Source organism: Prunus mume, linkage group LG4, assembly GCF_029339155.1.
Source record: "Prunus mume cultivar Tortuosa linkage group LG4, ASM2933915v1, whole genome shotgun sequence".
NCBI classification, from domain to species: Eukaryota; Viridiplantae; Streptophyta; class Magnoliopsida; order Rosales; family Rosaceae; genus Prunus; species Prunus mume.
Window position 1 is genome coordinate 13,823,690 of NC_142701.1, and position 16,497 is coordinate 13,840,186.

At 33.8% G+C, this 16,497-nt stretch overlaps 1 protein-coding gene across 1 annotated transcript; it reads right to left on the bottom strand.

Annotated features, from left to right (window-relative positions):
• Positions 1-1,989: 1,989 nt before the first annotated feature.
• LOC103327577 (phosphoinositide phosphatase SAC2) lies at positions 1,990-9,625 on the bottom strand. The gene is made up of 16 exons (XM_008229910.3): positions 9,137-9,625; positions 8,098-8,302; positions 7,847-8,012; positions 6,957-7,179; positions 6,417-6,493; positions 6,134-6,321; positions 5,955-6,052; positions 5,714-5,847; positions 5,496-5,624; positions 4,953-5,316; positions 4,733-4,854; positions 4,465-4,563; positions 3,654-3,833; positions 3,279-3,440; positions 3,084-3,174; positions 1,990-2,463 (listed from the first exon to the last, which is right to left on the bottom strand). Exons 1-16 carry the CDS (start codon positions 9,227-9,229, stop codon positions 2,359-2,361), a joined length of 2,436 nt encoding a protein of 811 aa, XP_008228132.2. The 5' UTR covers positions 9,230-9,625; the 3' UTR covers positions 1,990-2,358.
• Between the last annotated feature and the right edge of the window lie 6,872 nt (positions 9,626-16,497).

A 16,497-nucleotide genomic window follows, 5' to 3' on the forward strand; every position in this document is an offset into this window, starting at 1 on the left:
TTATGTCTTAATCTTTACAAAAAAAAAGTTTTTGAATCTATTATGATTCCCCCTTATTTCGGAATGCTTAGAATGAAGTTGTTTAAAAGCATATGGAAATATTTTTGCTCACTACTTTAATCTAAGGTGTATCTTCACCACTCAACACTTGACATGTGTTATATGCATAACTTTAGTTGACTTTTGCTTTTGCTTTGTATTTAACCTTCTCCTAAACCTTCTCTTTTAGACTTGATCTCTTCTCTTCATGATATGTGTCACTTCTCTTTTGCTTAAATCAATGTAATTAGTTTTTAATTAAAAATATATATCAATTGTGTTTCCATATTTGCCCTTGATAGAAGCTAAACTTGCTTAAGGGTCATAAACCAGTCCAATTCTCCTGTGCCCTTAACAAATTTTATTTTAATCAACGTGAAAAAAACAAAAATTAATTCTTAAAGATAAAACAAAAATCAGACTGCCAAGAAAAAAGAGCACCCAACAACCACGCTGGCAAATTCCTTCTTCCCCCGGAAAAACTTTTTCTCATTCTCTTTAGCGCATCACCAAAAAGTGTTTTGATAAATGCAAGTATTAAGAAATGAAATTATAAAAAATAATATGAAAATTTTATACATTGATTAAAATTAATGAAAAATGAAATTTTTTGTTAAGAATTAATTCTTAAAATTAACGTTGAAAATTTTACACAAAAATTAATTCTTAACTTTTTCTCATTTGTTCTATATTAAAAAATGAAAAATAAAATCAAATAATGTGTCCTATTTTATTGTTTTAACTTCTCTCGTAGAAGTATTTTATATTATTAACTTTTTTATATTTAATGTACAAAAATTCAAAGCATGTTGGTAATACTTATATTATAAACCTTCATAATAGACTGATAGCAAAACAACTTCAACAAAATTCAATTCAGTTTATATTTAATCCAAATATTATAGTTTTGATAAACCAAGAAGTAAAATAAATTTCTTCGCCTGATTTAATGTATTTCATTTTATATTATTCACACTCATTAATGTAAAATAATAAATGAGTAAATAATAATAATAATAATAATAATAATATGTTATTACTAATTTCATTTTAAAATGTAAATTTATAGAACAGGCCTTGCATCTGTGAGGCCAAATTCGCTAATTTCATTGGAGAGGATTTCATCCTACCTTTGGACATGCTCTTATTCGAAAGAACTGCAATTCTTGGGTTAAAAGTCTTTTTGGTTTGAGATGGTTATAGCGCCTTCCAAAACTATAAATAAATAAAATTCGAGTTCGGCTTTTGTTTGTTTGGTTTTTTTTTTCCCATCTATGTGTATTTGAAATCTTCAAGCTTGACATGCTCAAGCTTTGCTCGAAAATTTTATTTTGGGTTGAAAAATCACAGTAACTCAAGAAAAATCTCTACACATGTCAAATTGTGATTGGTAAGAAAGTATGGAGACGTGTATTTTCCTTTAGTTTATGAGAGGGGATATTGTCCAAATAGGCACTAGGTTATTTTATTTTGTATTTTCCCATCCATCTTGCTTTGTGAGAGCAATTTAAAGCTATGTTAACGCAATTACCACATCACATGCCCTTGCTCCTTTTTCTGTGAGTTGTGCTGAGATAACCATCACTTGGTTGTGTAAATGCCTTCCACCATTGCAAGTTATGAAATTACCAGCAAACCAATGACACAATCTTCTTGTATGTCAATCAGCAAACCAATGCCTCAAGCCACTCAGCCATACCTTAAAGTTTGATTGGAGCTTTATGTGCAGGGTTTGATTGGTTGCCCGAAGGGTTTTCCGATCCAATCAGGGTTTCTCTTGGATCACCTCTCTCTATTACTTTTCTTGAGGACAGTAGGTTTACTCACAAATGCTGCCAAGTTCGATGCCCAAAAGCATTGTACTTCTCAAGGTGAACAAAATTTTTGGTGCATTACCACCTGACCGGCACAAATGCATACACAACAAATAAAGTTGAAAAGAAAATGAAATGAAACAAAACCTGGACCTGCATTGAGCTTGAAGGGAGCAAATTTGTTGTTATCTAAATAATATCTACAGGTAATTAATTTTAGAGAGATTAGAACCTACAAGAAGCGGTTGAGTTGACAACAACTGTAAGAGTTGCTTATTGCTTCTTTTCTTTACTTGCCCCTATCATGACAATGGACCTTATGACAAGATAAACTGTAAATTCTCAATGATCCAAGAATTAATTTTCACCTTGAAGAATATATTTCTCAGCACATCCCAGCACTATGCTCTTTTGGTTGATATCTTACCATTTATTTCATGTACAGGAACCCAAATCCTTCGGACGGGTTGAGTCAAAGTTATGATGCAAAACCTTCTAGTTAGCTTCAAAGAAACAGCAACTCCCCGTTATCTACCCAGTTCATGAAGCTTTTTGAATACTGGAGTATGCCGTTATCATCACTGAGCTCAGATTCACATTGCTCTTTGCCCTAATAAATCAGAAAACAAGGCCTTCAGAATTTGTTTCTATGCGAAAAAAATGCAGGAAAATAAAGATGGCAAATTTTAATGGTTCCAAAGATCTAACAGAATATGGCAAGTCTGGAAATCAATCTTAGGCGGACATCAGTTGTACAAAAATCAGAAGCAACTAAAATACTTTAAAATAGCATGATTCACTTGTTTCATAAATTCGGTAGCCATAGTTTCTATGAAATTAGACCATCCCTTTTCAGACTGTCCTACACCCCTCCAATTTTTAAGATGTACCATAGCCTGCAGTCGTCTGCTGTAATGTCATTACCTTACTTCTTTTCTTTTCCTTTAGGGATAGTTAGTGAGTAATGTCAATGGATATATACCAAGGTATTTTGATCTATCATTCAAAAGGTTCCAACTACTTTCCTCTATTTTTATTCTGCAAAACATGGTCAAGTGGTCACAGAACAAAGAATGCTATGGCAGAGTTCTCCTTATCTAAGTGCAGTAGAATGGTATAACCAACTTATATTTTGTCTGTTCATCAGGAAAGTTGCTAATCTTCTCTAAATAAACACAAGTACTAAAACAGTTTCATGTAATTCCAGCAAGAAGATAAAAAATAACTCACCTTTTTTGTGGATCCTGATTCACTTACAGATGTACTCGTTTCAACCTTTGGTCCATTCACAAGATTCTCCGACGAAACGCTGGCAAAAGACCTACAGACAAGAACCAATTATCAGTTGTCAGAACTAGGAAGTTCACGCGCAATGTTGCCAAGTCTAATCTGCATGCTTATTTTTGCGAGGGAAGGAGTAAGTACCTTCCATAAGTTTCTTCTTCACACGAATTTCCAGATGAAGACAACCAGTCCGAATTCAGAAAATTTGAGAAGTTACAATCATAATCATGCTCATCATAAAAACTATTATCACTTTGGAGGCATTGGTCTTCTTGCATCACGCTTGGCACTGGGGAAGTGAACCTACAAAAGAACATTGTTAGACTGGAAGTCGGGTTGACATACAAACCTTTTAGACCAACTTCAACTATCCTTAACATTGGAAAGGAAAAAGTAATTGTTGTAGGCGTACACCAATAAAGATAGACCGACCATTTAATTTCTTGGCTTCGAAACTTAAAAATGTTGCAATATACTCTCTTGGTAACAAGTATATGAATTACAATTCAAGCATACCTGCAATAGGATATCTCACTTTCACAAGTTGGGATTGCTGGTGCAGACTCTGAAATCCCCTTGCTACCTCCTTGTGCAATTTCAGACAAAGGCTGATTGTGTCCTACATCTGTACTTGCTATAGGTGAATCACTTTCGGAAAGCATATGGCCATCAGATAGTGACCTTTTGATAAATGACCTACATATATAGAAAGTGGTCTTTCAAGTCATATGTAGAGCAAGTCATAGGTTATTTATTCGTTTTAGTAACGTCAGACAGACAGGAGACTGGAACTGTAATATTGATCGATTGACCTTTTTCATAAGAAGTAACAATAGATTTACTTCTCATCCTCATAAGCAGACAATTATTTTTAACCCTAAATATCATCCAGCCAGATATCAGAGATCTGGGATTACCAATTCTATGTTTACTAAATGATTAAAGAACTTTTATAAGTTGTTAAACCAATAAGAGTTTTACATATAGAATTTCAACACGAAAATTATTGTGCCCTTTTAGTTCAATGCCTCCTGCAGCAGCAAAATAAACCTAAAGAGATATGAGTCACTCCAGTACAGAGACCAATGTTTCCAATTATAAACGTATCCAGTGATAAATTTGAAGACTAAGTTTTACTGTATCCAGATATCTAAAACGTATGAAGCAGGTAAGTATACGGCAGAGATTATTCCATATTGACAGAAAACTGGAACTTAAAAGAACACTGGATATGTGGATATGTGTGCATGAATATGTTAACTATTTTCAATGTTGGTCTCCCTCTGAATTTCGATTACAGAGAACAAACAGACAGACCATTTCATACCTAACATTGTCATTACGCCTCCCCACATTGTAATGCTGGTCTGAATCCAATTCCCACAGTGCTGGTTTACCCTGTAGTGGTTGATAGTGCCCTAGGAATCTGCACAATTATGAAGAGAAATAGTGCATTCATTAGATTACATTATTCCCAAGGAAATATACAGAGTATATCAAGGTACAATTTCCAGGTTCCTTGAGTTTTCTTTGAGAAAAAACAAAGGCAACTATTAACCTGTTAATTACAAAAAAAAGGGGCTTATTTGACTTACACATTAATAGCATCTTGTTTCTCAGCATCCATGTAGGCATTACTGTAAAACCGTTGTAGAGTTCTAAAGAACTCCTGCGATTGAGTTGCTGCCTTCCATTGGCCTCTAGTCTCAGAGAATATCTGTTTCAAACAATTTATTTATATCAGATACCCAGAAGTTGAGATCTGAAATCATGCAATTTAAGTACTCTTCTGCAGGAGATGTTTAGAAGGGTTACCTTATTGTGAGCTGCAGAACCACCGTACTGTAGTGCAAGTGTGTCACCCATTGCCTCATAAACTCTCATCAAATCTTCAGCCAGAGGGTTATCTAGATCAATATCTGGGGATTCTGTAATTCCTAAAGCATGCAGCTGATGTCCAAGACCAACTAGCCCATAAGCATATTGGGCAACGTTTGTGCGATCTAAACAGTCGATACAATTGGTCCTCAGGACTCCTTTTTGAAACATTGGGGATCTGACGTCATAATTTCTGCTTGCATCGTCACTACCATTGCTAATTTCTGTTCCTAGGCTATCATCATCCTCATCTTTTCTGGAACAGCTATGTTGCAAGCACTTACCACTATCATCATTTTTCCTGCATCGCATCAAAGTTGTAGGCATTGTAAATAGCTTGCAAGTACTTTAAACATGCATACTTTGAAACACCTACGAGTATATATGGTTATATGTACCTACTTTAAAACTACTGAAAAACAAATCATATGACATAGGAATACCAAGCCAAAAGGCGGTCTCTTGACAAGAATAACTTACTCAAAGAAGGAACCCTTCAATAATCCTTCAGGCCCTAAATTAGGAGTTACTTGACAATAGAAGATTCCAGTCAAACCCAATGCAAACGTAGCCACTCTTCCTAGATCTGTCAACACATTGGTAGCTTTGCTGCAAAAGATACAGGTTCTATTAATCTCAACCATACTTTTAAGTCATGACATTCCTTTTATCTATAATACAAAGGGAAAAGCTAGTACCCTCTGGCATGTTTGTGCAGATCCCAATGGAGAAACCTTAGACGACTCGCATCTGTTAAACTCTTATTGATATATGTGATAGCATTTGCAAACTCTGCACGGAGAATTGTTTCTCGAGGCTTCTTCTCACATTTCTAACAATAGCAATCATTATTGCAAGAAGCAAATAAGGGAAGACAGTTGAAGGACAAGAATAGCAAAAAGCAAAGCATGGATGCCCATTCAAGTAAACAAGTCCTACCTTAATCAGATTCAAAATAATTATTGGATCTCCATATCTCCGGACAAGATTTTCAAAATGAAGTCTCGTCGCCTCGTAATTATGATCCTTCCTCGATACTTGCAAAAGATAGAATGTCAGTGAAACATATGAGAAATAACCACAGAGAATAAGATAAAGTGGGTGTTCTGAAGTCATACATATTATGTCAGGTTTGATATTTAGACGAGAGGTTTCCTGGGACCAGAAAAGGGGAATTGAGCCTCGGTTCTGCACAATAGAACTTATTTGCACTGGGGATCCTCCAGCAGCATCTTCAATAACAATCTGTTCTGTCTCAACATCATTAGCTACTCTACCCTTCTCATTTACACCTCGCTTTAAATATCTGCACATGTGGGAACTCAGGTGTATGAGACATATCTAAAGAATATAGCATTAACAATTAACTAATACAGGAAAGAGCATTAGCAGTATACAAACCTGGTGCCAGCAAAGTGGCGAGAACGTCTGGCAATGAGGGTCAACTTGAAATCCCTGCCAGATACAGAAAGATTGACCTGGATATTGAAGCATGAAACCATTAATATCATATCAAACTTTTCAAGTTTACCATAAAAGTACAAAACAATGTGCACAAAACTTCCTTAGGAAAAACTATCAAGGATGAAATCCTGCATTAATCACTACACTGTCAAAGTCATGGGACATGGGTACAACTAATCACAGACCATACTGTCAATTTATTCTGGCAATTCTGTAAATATTAAGAAATAGAAAGCGCTCCCAAGTACCGGACTTACGAAAACATTAACAAGCTAATACCTAAAGTTACCAATTACAAAATGTAACATCACCAAGATTTTCAGACTTTGAAAATGGGTAAAATAGTCACACACATACGAGGACAAAAATAGCAAACTGAAGGAAATTCAAGTGCAAAAGAAGTTCTGGCATGCTATGGTAAGAAATCACTCAGTTTCCAGTTATAAGCAGTGCCACTGAAGCAATGAGCGTTCTTACCTGTTTAAAGAATCCGTACACCAAGGCAACTGTCCAGAGAGTATTCTTCAGACTATTTCGGATTCCACGAGTCAAGTATTCGTTCCAAACAAACATTTTTTCATAAAGGATTGGTCCTCTCTTATTATCACATAAGTTCTTTTGCAAACTAGACATGACATGGTATGAATAGCTGAAAAAGAAGTCCTTTGTGAGATCCACTGTGCATAGGAGCTTCTTGTATCTATGTCAACAAGAAAAGGAAAAAGAGGAGTAATGTACGTCAATAAATAACTTTATAATTTAAACAAGTGGGAAAAAATACTGATGAAACAACTTTATGAAGTACAAATATTAACCAGAAAGGGGAAAAAAAGGAGAAAAGGAAAGAAATTGATTTCCCCAGTGAAACCTTGATGATACCTTGTCTCATTCAATATTTATATTTACATCACAATGGCAATGAAGTTTGCCCCTGCACATGAACTGGCAAGGCAAGTGGCAATAGCCCCTAAAAAGCTTAACAAAGAAGGATCTAACAAAGAACATTTCACATTTATCAAATCAAAATAGTCCAGATTCATTATTTGCCTTATCTTAGAAATGACAAACTAAGGTACCAGAAGAACAAGAGCCAAGTCTGGATCGAGAAGGCCCACATCATTAATTTCACACTGAGGGGTGCTTTAACTATTAACAATATAGTACACAGATTTTCTCCACAATGAAGAACTTTCTACTACTAGACTATTTTCCCCACACAAATTAATTGAAACATAAATAACATAACACCATGGCACGATTCTTATTGAACTACAAACTGGCAAGGTAAAATTCTGAATACTACTCTCTTAGAATGCTTTAGAAGTACCAAGTACATATTACATTTACATACAAAATGGACAAAAGACCTGTTCTCATTCTTAGAATTAGCCAATTTTGATCGCACAGCAGGATTTGGAACTGGGATCATCTCGCTCTTGGAAATTGCATAGATTGTATGGCCACAAATCGCTCCAATTTTCCTTCTTTTTGTAATAATTAGCATGTAATAAGGTCCCAGAAATTTCACGAACCCTAAAATCAGAAGAAAACATCTTAGGATTTTAAAGTAAGAATGCAAAAGATGGCAAAAGTATAAAACCATGCAAAGAATTCATACCAACAATTCCATAACAAATGGTGATAAATTTAAGTCCACCCATTGATTTGTTTCCTTCATGTATTCGTTTTAGAAGGTCGTAGCACTCATCATCCGAATATGTTGCAGGATCTTCAAGAATGTTTAACTCAGATGGATCCAATCTGTCAATCTTTAAGACCCTCCAAAAGGTTCTGCTTTTGTCTCTTCCTATCATATAAAAATTCTGTTGCATACAAAACTCGCATTAATAATAGATGAGCTCAACATTGGCACAACAATGAGGTGAAAGAAATAAACAAGCCAATGGATTCACACTTTTTTTTTTTTCTATGTTCCTAAAAGGAGAGCAATAAAACAGACAGATTTCAACAACCGAAGGCATTAATGTCCAATTTCTATCTGAAAGAGTTAAAAAGAGATTAGATTTCCAAATTAAATAGGAATAGAAAGAGATTGTAAGGCCAGTATTCAAGCTTTATTGCCCTGAATTTTAAACAAATCAAATTAGATGGACAGCAGGTCAAGATTTGCAAAGGCTCCCGGTTCTGTGTAAGAACTAGCAGATTCAATGGCAAAGCCTATCCGGAAATCTGCATACATATATACATATATGAACTCAAACTAACTAAAAATAAAAAACCCAAATCATAAAGTTGACTAAAATCAGTGTAGAATCAGAACCAAAACTTAAAAACTGTTCAAATCTCAAATATTTGTGCCAAAACTGAATTGGAATGAGTTCAACACCATCCTCCTCCAAGTCAAATCCAACTTTACAGAACTAACATTAGCAATCTAGCAGGATGCGTATTATGCTGATCCAGTCAATGCAAAAAACCAAAAAAATTGCAAAAAAGAAAATATCAAAATCAATAGCAACTAGCAGTCATGCATAAACAATTCTAACACACACACACACAAACAAGAAACCAAATAGTATATGCATTCCAAAAATCAAAACAGATCAAAGCTTGAAACAAGCGCGCACACACAATTTCCAAGTCTATACTGAAAACACGCATATATATATATATATATATATGAACATGTACAGTACCGAGCGAGTCTCGTAGAGCTTGAACTTCTGCAAGAAGCAAGAATTGGGTTGTTCTGGTTCGAGCCGATCAGGGAGCTCTGTCTCGGAGTTCATGATTTCGGATGAACCCGAGCGTCAAAAAGCCCGGGCAAAAGCTTATATTCAAAACCTGTAAAAGCACTCTAAAACCAACTCTGCTAAATATTTTTGAGAACCTCAAACTTTATATATACAGAGATACAGGAGACAGACACATATATGTATATGCGTTACACAATGAGAGGCAGAGAGAGCCTGTGAAAATATATATATATATATATATATGTTTCAGAATTCAGAGTACAAGGTTCAAAGAAAGAAAGAAAGAACAAAAGGGAAACTATTACAAACGAAAAGCTAAGAAGCAGGAAGAAGCTCTTTTCTCTGACTTTGTGTTTTGCTCATTAAGCAAAGCAGACAGAGAAAGGCTTCAGATCCTCAGGGAAGCAGAGAAAGGCAAAGACAGCTTCCGCTTCCGTATCCACAAAAAAACAATAATATAAATAATAATATTGCCAATAATAATACCTCCTTTATTTTTATTTTTTTTAAAAAGAAATCTGGTTTTTCTTGCTGGGTCGGATTTATAGTATTGATTTTTTTTTCTTTTTTTCTTTTGGGTCGAAAAATTATTGACCCACTGAGTCAACTCAAGACTTACCAGATTTTTATTTATTTATTTATTTATTTTGCAAATATTATATGTTCATTATTGTCAAATAAAAAAAAGGGAAAGGAAAAGGTTTTATTTTATTTCCAGTGTTTCAGGAATTTTGTCTTTTTGGCATACGATGCTTATTTTATTTTTACTTGGGTGGGGGTGGGGAGACGTATCCCCAATAATTATTCACTTTTAAATGGAAAAAGAATATTAAATTAGGAAAAGGAAATACCAAGATGATATCATAGAAGTGAGAATATGCTAATATGCTTTCCTCTACTCAACCGGTCTCCTTTTTATTGTGAATTACAGAATTAGATATATACTTGTCAACCGGTCTCCTTTTTATTATAAATTACAGAATTAGATATGTATTTGTATTGAAATACTTATTCAACTCATCGTAAATCTCAAATACATATATTTAGTGTTTATTGAATACAAAATACAATATGTAGAATATAAAATTTGTGGGAGTCAAGAGATTAAGTTGGAAGCCACCCTAATAATAAATTCATATAAAAAATAACCAATATATATTTTAAATACGGCCGGTTCAGTCGGGGATAAAAATAGCATCCCTGTTGCGCTCCTAACTTCATACTCGAATACTTGATTCTATCATTCATACTCAAATAAGTATGTATTATGTAAAATTGCCAATAAAAACTCAAATGCTTGCATTTTGGGTAGATGAGAGTTCAAATTTACGGCTGAGTTTTGGTCTTGTATTTGGTGATCTGTCTACAAATGGGGGAATTGCCTTTTATTCAAATTTTAGAAAATTGAATAATTACCATTTCAACAGATTCGTTGAAAGAAAAATGCTAGGAGACATTACAGACATCTCTCTAATAGCGTGGGACCATCAGTACGTGGGCTCCACCTCTATTAGAAAGATGGTACATAATTTGGTATTTAAAGTTGGTATCTCTAGCATAATCCTGAGTGAAATTACATTCACTCATCCTAATAAGCAATGTGGGGCCAGGCAATAAATACACTCCTCCTCAAACAAAACAAAAAAAACAAAAGACACTTCTTCTACACTACACGTATGTTGTCTTATTGCCATACTTAGCTGTTTTTTCTTGTTCTAACCCAAAGAAAAAGATTGTGACATGTCATCTTTTTCATGTTGCCTTATTGCAATGTTATCTATAAAAAAAATACTTTTATATTTGCAGTGAATGTGATTTCCTTCCAATATGATCTCAGATTTGCTGACTTGTCAAATCGAATTTCTTTTATTGGGGGACCATAATGCACATAATTTAACGGAAAATACTAACTATTTTCCTTTTGAACTTTTCTTTTTATTATGCAATGTTGTTTGATATAACCGAACCCCTTCTCTTTTGAGATCATCTGTCAAACAAAAATTATTTAGTCATTTGATTAACAATGTGATAATTTAGTATTTAACCCGAGTTGTGATTAACACGAATTTTCACTGTATATGTATGTGAGTTTTAATATACTTTAAAAGGTGACCTAAAAGATAGATGGTTCTAGTTAATGAAAATGCAAAAAGAGAAAGTACAAAAGAGAAGGTAATAGCATTCCTTAATCATGTTAAATTGATGGGTTGTCGTGTTATATGCTTCACCTTTTTGACACATGAAAACTAAATTGACATGTTTTCATCATAACGTGAACAACAAATCTTCCCAAAACCCACTTGTTACTTTAAAGAAATAAATGTTTGGCTCAACAAAAAATTCATAATAATTGTAATTTATATATATGTTATGCATAAATAACTACTTTCAATTGACTAATTTTCCGAGAGCATTTTTTTTCACCACTTTAATTCAAGGTATACACTCATCATCCTTCTTAATTATTGACACGTATTCATTGATATAACCATGGTTCCATAAATACAAAGCAAATGGTTAACTATGTTTATGTCAATGGACACATGTCAAGTGTTGAGAAGGGTGATGAGAGTATACATTGGGTTAAAGTGGTGAATAAAAATATTTTCCCCCTTCCAAGTCATTGCCACTACAATATTATATGTGCACCTCTAGTTTGGTTATCTTATAAAAAAATAAAAATCTCTACTTTGGTTATTTTCCCTAAAACATATTTTGGAGGGTAAAAAACCAATTAATTAGAAGTTATTGAAGAACCCATGTTTAAGCTAACTAGTTGACCATCACAAATTTATAATATAGTCATATATACTTGTTAAGGGGTATATCCAATTGAGATTTTAAAAGATTTTAAAGAAGTTTAAAAGTCGAGGTGTATTTAACCACGATTTTTTAGAAGTCTAAAAAATTATAGGTGTATTCAATCCATACTTTCTAAACTCCATCCAAATTTACGATGTATTCAATCATGACTTTAAAAGGCTCAATAAAAGTTTGGGTGTATTAAAAAATTCATTGATTTTAAAAGAAAGGAAATGCAAAAAGTGATGGATTTCATTTCATTCTAGACTAATTTTAGGTCATGACAAATCTTTGCTTCCCCCCCAAGAGATTTTGATAGATATATTATTTTTATTAGTAAATTTGGCTTACACCCTTCAAATTCAATTTGTCGTATCTAAAACCCTTCACTTTTTGTTCCTATAAATAATACTCAATTTGTATAAGTAAAAACTCATGACTAGGATCCAACTCAGCAAGTTACCTAATTAAGCATAGAATCTGATTTATTGTACTTTTCAGATTCCAAAAATACCCCCAACTAAGCCATTATTGCATTTTGTATATTAATGTAGGAATCAATATGGAAACAGTTTTTAATTGGATTGTATATAATGATAGATGTTGAATTTGAAAAGATCTCCAAATGGTTGTAATGAATGTAGGAATTAATTTTGAAACGTTTTTTAAAAAATTTAACAATAAATTCAAATTTAGGTAATCGGTTTGTTTAATAAAATGTTTATGTTTTTTTTTCTTTTTATGAATTATACATGACTAATAATCCACTTTATAATTGTTTATGCATAAAACTGTACATACTAATTATGTTGAAAAAATAATGTACCTATTACTTGTTTGTTTTATGAAAAACATAATTTACCTAGTACGAAAAGTGTACATAATTATCTATTCCAAATAATTTATCTATACACATTTACAGATATATTGTAAAATAATTTACTTGTGGGTAAATAATGTACCTATATTTTATATAAATTATTGTGTACCTATTTTTAATTATGAAAAATATACGCAATTACAAAGTAACTGACTTTGTTTTTTGTTTTTTGGTAAATTATATACCTATATTTTATTTGTATATATTTAGATTATATTTTTCATAGGTACATTATTGGATATGTAATTTACAGATTTTTTTGTTTGTTTGTAATTTTAGGGGGCGAGATGTGAGAGGGAATGACAACTAAAAGAAATGGGGTGATTGATATGCTATTAATAGGGAGTATATTAATTACAATTATGGCAGTTAATGAAATGCTTGAAATAAATTATAAATAAAATATGAAGTTTAGTGGCAATGATGTAAAAACATAGATTTAAATTTGAAATTGGGTTTTACACATAGATTATAGAGTGATGGGTATATGTCTAGGAAATAGAAAATGTAGGGATCTATATTAGACAAGCCCTATTTTTATTTTCAAGATATGATTTCACCATCTCAACTACCACCATCTTGTCATGACTATCATTGCCGCCACCACGACCTTTACCACTACCACCATTACCACCACCATCGTCATCACCACCGCCGCCCCCAACCCCAGCGCCACCACCACCCCTAAACGTAACTTGCACCTCCACCACCACCATTGCTGCCACCCCTACTACCAACCCTACCGTCATTGCCATCCTCATCCCTGTCACCACCACCACCATCACTGCCGCCATCCCCACAACCACAGCCACCACCACCGCCCTTACCCTTAGAGCCACTAGCTCAACCACCACCGCCATTGACACCAACACCACCTCCCCAAGTTCCACAACCACCATTGTCGTTGCCACCAACCTTTTTTTATTTCTTAAATAACTACATTATTGTTTTTATAACTTTTTTTATTTTTTTTTAATGCTATAAACTCTATTAAAATCAATAATAAAAGTCTAACAAACTCAATTATATATATATATATATATATATATGAATTTAGTCAAAATTTATGTGGAGTTTGTAGAATTCAGTCAAACTCTATTAGATTCAATTAAACTCCATCAACTTTATAACTCGTTTGAAATCATTTAAAATCTTAATTGAAATGTAACCGTCAATGATTTCATTTTTTATTTGAGGATAAGCGATAGTTTTTATTGATAAACAAACAAAAGTATAAAGCAACAATGTGCCGAATGTGGGTAAAAAAATCTTCTCGAGTGACCAAATGCAATAACACGTTGAATTGATCCGGAGAAAATCACGCACAATTCAAAGATGGCTAAATTACATGAAAAACATGTCCTCCACATGCCCTTAGACGTAGTAAGAGGTGCGGCAAGTCAAGTTTGTGCATCCTCCTCCTACTTCGCATGAAGTGGTCAACATCATGTTTGGTCATCTATTTGGAATGCCAAGGTGCCAGGAAAGGTGCGCCACTTTTGGTGGAGAGTTTGCTCAAATATCCTCCGTGCAAAAGACAATTTTCTTAAGAAACATGTGCAGGTGGACAACGACTGTGTTTTCTCCAACTCCTACACAGAATCATCGCTCCATGTGCTTAGATATTGTCCGTTTGCAAAGAATGTGTGGTTGCAGCCACCGAACAGCTAGCACGAAGGAATGGGTTCATGCATGCTCGGAATCTCTCGCAAGTTCGCAACCTATGTTTTTGAAGTCTTTCTTATGACATGTTGTATACATGGGAAGCTCGAAATGGATGGTTGTGGAATGATCAACGTATACAACCTCAGGAAGTTAGTGCGTAGATGGACCAAACCTAATATTGGCTGTCTAAAGATGAATGTTGACGGCGCCTGGCAGCCCGGGACTAGCGAGGGCGGCATAGGCATTGTTGTTCGCAATGAAGATGGCACGGGAAGGAGTGTTATTGGCGGAGGAAAGGGGTTTGCGTAATATTTCTTTTGAGAGTGATGCTCTCTAGATTCTTTCAGCTATTCGAAGTACATCCATTGACAGATCTTTACTTGGGCCTGTTGTGGTGGATACCAAGAACTTGTTGGTGCACATATATTGGAGATGGTTTTACCCACATCCGTCGCACTGCCAACTCTGTTGCTCGCCGTATAGCTAGCGCGCTTTGCTCTTCATGTTGAGACTTCACTAACTTGGTTTGAGAAGCCCCCAGATTTTATTTCAGATGTATTGTTTGAGGATTGTAACTTGTAGTTTTTATGGCTATGTTTCTAGGGAATGGGGGGTCGCTCTACGGAGGCAAGGTTTCTTCTCCCACGTGGGGTTTAGAGGCTAGGCTACGTAGTAGTTGATGACCAAAATGCCTATTAGTGTATAGGTACTCGTCTAATCCTTTAGGACTTACTCAGTTTTTGTATTTGTTTCATTCATCATCATTAATTAATAAAACAACTATCACCATGTGCCAAAAAAAAAAAAAAAATTGATTTAGCAACCAAAAGCACATGTACTCAAACCTACAAAACAGATCCGCCGCACAACGGCAAAAATGACAAATCCATATCAAAAGCCAAAACTAAATAAAAATAAAATAACTTAAAGATAAGACAAACCACAACAAACTACGAAATTTTTTTATTATAGAATTATTAGACTTAAACAATCTAAAAATAGGACTACCCCTTCCATCAATGATTTCATATATATACTATATATGAATGGCAAATGCAAAAGTAATTAAGAGTGGGGTGGTTAGTCTCATTGTTGTTGCATGCAATTGTCATGTCAGCATTAAGTTAAATCATTAAATTCCAAGATAATCAATTCATGCATTCATTTGAAATATTCAGGTTTGCTTTATTGTGTTGTAATGCTTCTTCATCATTAAATCATCCAGAAATACCCTTGAAATATTCAAGGATGCACGAATTTTGCAAGAATATATATTAGACAAAAAAGAAAAAGAAATTGGCCTAGCTAGCTCCCCCATGTGTCCATCCATGTCGTGCTTTCAATTATGCCTTTCTTTTTTCTTTTTTCTTTTTGTGCTGAATAACACTTTAAAAGACTGACTTGATCATTCATTTAGTTTTTTTTTCTTCTTCTTTTGATTACATCAATACATGCATCACACTAAATTATCATGTACTAAAAAGTTTATTTAAGTATAAAAAAAGTAATCATGCATTAAACAATAACATAAAGTTTTTCTTTTCATTAAATAAATACAAATTACACCCTCATGAAGCAACCATTCCTTTCAATATTGAGCTAGATATATAGAAGGTCGAATGGAAAACCATGAGGAAAACTCATATGTTTTAGGGAAATGCTTCCAAATAAATAACACCATTAGTGTAACAGTGTTATTTCGATAGAATTGTTGTAATAAATAGTCTCATTATATCGATATCATCTCGATAGATATTGGCATTCTCGTATTTTTCCCTATATTTTATGACTCAACCTGGTGAAAGCAATTGATGTTTCATTTTGCTTTTTGATTAACAAACATTCTTGAGCTAAACGTGTTGCATGTACAAAATTAAATATTATATATCTCCAATAATTTTCTAGGTCCCCATATAGACCAAGAAAATAAAAAATTAAAAAAAAAACTAAAATA